This window comes from Plodia interpunctella, chromosome 2 (assembly GCF_027563975.2).
Source record: "Plodia interpunctella isolate USDA-ARS_2022_Savannah chromosome 2, ilPloInte3.2, whole genome shotgun sequence".
NCBI classification, from domain to species: Eukaryota; Metazoa; Arthropoda; class Insecta; order Lepidoptera; family Pyralidae; genus Plodia; species Plodia interpunctella.
In genome coordinates this window covers 6,195,980-6,202,524 of record NC_071295.1, presented here as the reverse complement: position 1 = coordinate 6,202,524, position 6,545 = coordinate 6,195,980, and the positions used below count along the sequence as shown (strand labels likewise).

At 32.2% G+C, this 6,545-nt stretch overlaps 1 protein-coding gene and 1 long non-coding RNA gene across 5 annotated transcripts; one reads left to right on the top strand and one right to left on the bottom strand.

Annotated features, from left to right (window-relative positions):
* Positions 1 to 1,534: 1,534 nt before the first annotated feature.
* Positions 1,535 to 3,056, bottom strand: Sf3b6 (Splicing factor 3b subunit 6). 4 transcript variants are annotated; one of them, XM_053761538.2, is made up of 4 exons: positions 2,937 to 3,056; positions 2,646 to 2,776; positions 2,094 to 2,212; positions 1,535 to 1,782 (listed from the first exon to the last, which is right to left on the bottom strand). In XM_053761538.2, the coding sequence occupies exons 2-4, from the start codon at positions 2,673 to 2,675 to the stop codon at positions 1,551 to 1,553; spliced, it is 381 nt and encodes a 126-aa protein (XP_053617513.1). In that variant the 5' UTR covers positions 2,676 to 2,776; positions 2,937 to 3,056; the 3' UTR covers positions 1,535 to 1,550. The 4 variants fall into 4 exon arrangements, with proteins under 4 accessions (XP_053617513.1, XP_053617487.1, XP_053617504.1 ...); XM_053761512.2 differs by having other exon boundaries at positions 2,871 to 3,028; XM_053761529.2 differs by having other exon boundaries at positions 2,646 to 2,778; positions 2,880 to 3,013.
* Positions 3,057 to 4,707: 1,651 nt separating this feature from the next.
* Positions 4,708 to 6,425, top strand: LOC128678788 (uncharacterized). Its single transcript, XR_008405683.1, has 2 exons — positions 4,708 to 5,016; positions 5,767 to 6,425. It is a non-coding gene; the product is annotated as an uncharacterized LOC128678788 (long non-coding RNA).
* Positions 6,426 to 6,545: the final 120 nt, after the last annotated feature.

The following is a 6,545-nucleotide window of genomic DNA, read 5'->3' as shown; positions in this document are numbered from 1 at the left end:
GATGAACATTCTTTTAATGAAAAACATTTGCATAACCTACACACACATTATCTTAATTACATTACTATAGAAACAAATTGGTAATTGCCGTATAGATAATGACTTCAAAATCAAAATCGAACAAATAGGAGAGTGACTAAAAATTATTAGAGACTAAACGCGTATCTCCATAATATAACGTCGACGTCTGCTTGTGACCCTTAGAAAATAGAAACCTATTGTGACCACGCCGCAAAAACGAATGAACATGTATTGCAGCCTTACCACTTTTTAGCAGACACTTGGATCGAGTAATTCCCCGATTTTTGTGCGTTTTGTGTTCTCCCGAAAGTATAAGAGGGGAGTGATTTCTAAAACATGACATAGTACATGGACACTCAATCTTAGCCTCTTGACCTCGATAGCGAAATGAAGTTATGAAGGGGTTCTCATGGAATTAATAGGTAGGTACTCCGTAGTACCTACTAATTCCATGGGGGTTCTATAGCTTTCTCTGTTTACAATTAGTTGTTTTCTGTTCATGTACCTAATGAGAATTAAAATCAAAGGTGGTGGTCGCGACGTACCCATGGAATTAGTACGTACTCCGTACAAAGTACTTAGGTATTAAATTCATGCTCGTACCAGAAAGAGTGACACTAAGATATTTCTTTGTTTTTTTTTAATCTATTAGATAACTAGCTGCGCCCCGGCACTTCGTTCCCGTGGGAATTTCGGGTTAAAAAGTACCTTATGCCGGTTCCACACTGTCGCCGTACTCAGACACATGCCGACGCGAATGTGTGCGTTACTCCAGCTAGAAAGTGTCTCCTACAGAAATATGAATAGAACCTATAATTAGTGCCTAATCAGCTATGTCACATACATAGCTGATTAAAACCGGCATAAAACGTTTGTGAATGTCGTAGTTTTTTTAAATGGAAAAAACGATTTCTGCTAGAGTAACGTTGTTCTAGCAAGAAAATTTTAATCTAATAACCGGAGAGACAAATATTGTTCATCAGGTAGCTTAGGTGTGTGGAAATATGTGCCGCGAAAATATAATTTGTGCGTGTTCAGGTTATGGAAATACTGATATTTTTGGTGGAGTACCGTTTTGCAAAATCGTGTTTCTCTTAAACCATTACAGGTACGCATATAGACTAAATACACACGAGTAGCTCTTGATTTGTACCCATGGCACATAATTAGATTAAAATGACTTTTGTGTAGTAATGACTTTTTGGTAGCACTCACATGGCTGCTGAAGGCTGACCACAGTTCAGGGGATAAAAAAGTTAAAATATAAAATAAGTTTTGTCTCTTTTTGTCAATTTCAAATATTGTAGTGTGATAGAAATTTCACCATCTATGGCCAGCTAGCTGTAGCTAGGTTTACCCAGAATGATGCTAACTATACCTATTTAGAAGTTACCAACTGAGACCAGCTGGACCTGGGTCTAGCCGCACTATGGGCTTTAATTAGCCATAGCATATATAATAGATATAGTATAATATAGATATTGTAAGCCCAATAAAATAATGACTTAGAATATGACTTTAAACTCTTTTTATTTACGCAGATCATCAGTAGATATTCCGTATTTCTTTTTCAGAGTGTCTAATTCTTCTTGTTTCTTCTCAATATCCATACCTTTGAAGGCTTTGTTAGATCTGTAGTATAGAACAACTAAATATCTATTACAAACATTAAAACCAGACAAGTGATCACATGCATTCTTAGCATCAAATATGTCTTCATAAACTACAAAAGCTGTTCCTCTAGTCTCTGGAGTGTTACCACTGAAAAGAAATAATTAAAAATTAATTTTAAATAAACATTTATATATAAAAAAAATTGTAGTTTTAAAAACTACATGCATTCATATTTACACAATAGTTGAAAACATTTTTAGTTCCTTTACCATGTTCATATATAACAATGTCAAATTATTTAATTTGTAATGTACTGTATATAAGGTCGAACTCAGTTTCTCACAGAAACCTTTGCATCAATGGGGAAAAGATATGTCCTATCGTAGATTATCCACTTTCAAGCATGATTCACCTATCGCCTAATGTTTAAAATGGTACAACTAAACTATAATACTTACACTCTGATTTGTCTAATCGCACCATATTTCCCGAAGATATCATACATTTCTTCAGCTGATATTTTGTATGGTAAATTTCTTATATATAAAATTCTGTTCACTTCTGGTGGTAATCTGACCTGAAATTACCATAAAACAATTGTAATAATTTTACATCATATATTGATTTGATGGAAGCACAGGATGGAAGATACAATAGATAATATAGAAGATACATAGTAGAAAAATCTGAAATATTAAACATGGTTGATATACATAAGATTTTATCTCAGAATCTCTTCTACCTACTATTTCTGTGTGAAAAATAATCATTTGTGGATTGTTAATACTGTGGAAAGAAGGTCTCCACTTGAATCAAAGTCATTTCACGATTAAAGTCTGGCTATCACAAACAAGTGAGCATATTTAATTTTGACTAATATGAGTATGACTTAAACTGATTTGTCATTGTATTAAAATATTGTATCATTAATTTAGTGATAATCGTTACAAATATTGAACATTTTTTTAGGTTATTGGTACAACATTTACCTACTAATGTTAAACACTTACATTAGCACGCCTTTGCAAAGCCAAAGCCATAATAAAACGATCCTCCAAATCCTTTTCTATTTATCCTCACGGGGGCTATTCTTACAATGCACACCAATATCACAAAGACACCTAGGTAACTTGTATATTTCCTGAAATCAATAATATGAGTATAACAACTGTAGAGGGATTCAATACGTGTCGTGTGTAGAAATATAAAGAAAAAAAAACCTGCAAAGAACTTACTAGGTTCCTATTAATCAAAATATTATCGTTTTGTAACTTCAAAAAAACAAAGCAAGCAAAGAGTACCTAGGTAAATAAAAGAGCAAATTAATAATTTGCATTTTTGACAAATGCCAATTATTAAGGTAGGTACCTACCTACCTTAATAATTGCCAACCTAAGCTACCTAGCTTAGGTTGGTACCTACTGTTGCCGCTCGTTCGATCGATAATCAATGATCGATAGTTAAAAAAAAAGCATTACTATCAATACTGTCGAACCATGACAACGATTAGATTATCGTTACAATCTATAAATAAGCTCCGCAATATTACTTTTCACTATCGATAGTGTATGTACTATAGTAAAATATATTGATAACATCGATATATCAACTTGTCATCGAATGGTGTGATACTAACGATAATATTGCTCTGTATCATGGAATTTAATAGGAAATTAGTAGGTACTCCGTAGAGGTACTATGTAAGTACCTAAATTCCATGTTTTTTTCTTTTTCTTGACAGACTAATATTGATAGTAACTACATACCGTAAAATGGGGTCAATAGGTATGAAATCCAACTTCAGTAAAAAAAACATTCAATGTTGTCCTATATTTATAGCGACGGTAACATTTGCAAAGATGTTTCGGCTGCTTATAAATATAAAATTTACTGAAAAAGTGGAAATATCATATAATTTCTTAAAGATTTTAATTATATTATATAATTAGAATTAATAATTATATAATAATTAATCTTTAAGAAACAATTTCTTAAATTATTTGATATTTACACTTCTTCCTATTAACCCCATTTTACCGTACGTAATGTTCTTAATATCTGTAGTAGTTTGACAAGAAATTAGTACCAAAGTGACAGATTGGGCCGGGTAGTTACATGATGGATGAGGGACAAAAGATCAGCGCTGTCTCTTTTCTTCTCATGAATTTCTAATACACACATCTCTTTCTTGTATGAGTAAAATGGATAATAATTATTGCAATACACAAATAAAGATGATACGACTATTGATATGACGGTGCGTCTATAACTTTCTGTTAACTGAATAAAATGAACCATAGGCATACCAAGGGCAAAACTTCCAAAACACGGAACAGCTGTATAAAGGGGCCGATTCCAGAATTGGTGGGTGTTCTTGGTAGACCAAGAATACCATCGATTCTGGAATCGGGATTGCGAATGTGAATCTATTCAAAATCATGATACTGAGTGTCCCTAAATCATGAACAAGTACTTACTAAATCCATACCCTAAAGATCTATTTTATCTAACGCATTTTTTATATTGCAAAAAGCACGAAGTAGGTACCTACTTACTAAATCCATGGGCAAAAGTGACTGTCGAGACTGCGGCGTGATTGTAAAGCGAACTAAGTATATTATTTTTATATTTTTTTATGTCTTGTAATGTATACGAATATTTTATATCTTTCCTGCTAGTGTATTTTTAATACGCATCTATCTTTCATCTTATGACATATATTAAAGATATGACGATATCTATATAGTTTTCTCTACGATATTAGCCCCTTATGATCAACATGCGGGATATTATGGTCATACAAACATCAAGTGGGCATTTTCAGAATAGTTTGCTGGAACTAAAATGTCACTGTCCTATGACTTTAAACGCTTATGTTTAAATATATAGGATCTTTTGCACAATTTATCTGATATAATCTAATTCTTTATTTAATTATACAATGGAAAACCATATATAACCAAAGTTTTTGATGTAATAGTTATCAGTAAATTATTTTTCATAAAAAATGTGTAATTTTCGTGTCCCATCCATACCTGGACTAGTTTCAGCGTGAACTAGTGGCAGCATTCATTTGGAAGCTTACACCTTTATAAATCTACTATTATTCACAAATATACATAAAAAAAAGCTAATATAATAAAGGACATAATATGCTGTCCCACATAATCGCATGTAGTGGAATTTCACTAGAACGTCACGGGCTAATTTTACAACTTTATGAATTTCTTCCAAATAATGCTGTTTTTCTATAACGGCAACATTTCGCAATCCGTTGAAGCCGCCATTTTGTGCTAGCGTCATCAGTGTCAAAAAGTTTGTGAGGTGAAGTAATTATATTTCGTGGGCATTCCTCATACGTGACGCGCATTTTCACAGTAGGTAAGTAGTCCTTTTTTTTATTATAATATTAATTTTAGAATATTGCATGTATAGAATGTGAGATTGTGTGGACTGGTCATCTATTGCTTTTATAAATGGTTAAAAATAATCTCTAAACTTTTTCACGTCACGTTACATATATGTGGATAGCAAAAAGTGACGTTATGGAATTGCTAGGTGCATAGTTCACAAGGCTAATTTTCAGTTGACATTATTGTATGATAGATCTAGGCATTTCTTGGCACATATAATCTTTACTTTCGATAAGCGTAAAGTACCAGACAGTATTACTACTAAGAATATTCTTTCGAGTGCCTTTTTTAAATTACTTTCGAATTACTTAATCGAGTACCTTTTGTAAAGAAATTAATTTAGAAAATTGATTTAGGGGCTATTGTGATATATCAAAAATAAAGTTTAATAGGATCTTTCGTATGGCCCAATGAATGGAAAATTCAGTACTTATTGCCAGCGATGCTTGAGAGATCTCTAGGTATATAGTGGTGATGATCATTAAAAAAAAGTTTCTGGTACAGGTAACTGGTACCAAATTTCAGGAAATTTGCCGAAATCCCTAGAGCTGTACCATGTGCTCAGGTAAACCTTAGCATTGGCCTGTGTGTTGGCGCTTGTTGTAGTCATGGTTCTCACTATGGTGGTGGTATGGTGATTATGATCGGTCATGTAAAGGGAAGAACTAAGGGTAAGTGTTTGTGGCGCTAATAATAATAATAATTAATATTTTTGCAGCAAATTATGGTTTTAACGGCTGCTGAACGCGCTAAGCGATATAAAGACAAGGTGAATTAAACCCAGAAAAATACGAAGAACAGAAAAAGAAGTTCTAGAAAGGCTTAAAAAACATCAAAAAAAGATAACAGAATTGACAGAAGAAAAAAAAAAGAAGAGAAAGATATGGAGATAGCAAAATAATAATGAAGAAATAAGGTCTGATTATAGATTGTATGTTATAAAAATGTATCTAAAAAAACCTAATTTTGTAATTTTTTTATAGATAAATATAAGTACAACGTAAACTTAAAACTATTGAAGCTCGTCACAGACGATAGTAAAGTATCCTGCAAAAAACCTATGGTCATGTTATTGATCTTTACCTTACCTTTCCGCTAACGTAACTTTAAGTTCTATTATCGTCACTGTCTTAATATTGTAAGTGAATATTCAAATAATTAAATATAAAAGTATTTGAAACATTATTTTCTGTCTTAGTTTTGTTATAAATCCGTCATATTTAAAAAATAAAATCAATAATATAATGTTTACCGTATAAGTCGCAAAAAGAAAAACTAGTGATGGTTTGTATCGAAAGGTGACGTATTGGAGCAAATTCGGTAATTAGTTTAGCACTTCATGGTGTTCAATTACATTTCATTGTGATTTTAGAATTATCTCTTGGTTTTTTATTTGTTGAATAAATTTTACAATAGCCTTCTCATTTAACACCCGAAAACATTTTGTGACGTAACGGAACTGTGTCTGATATCATTACACATTCATGACAATTTATT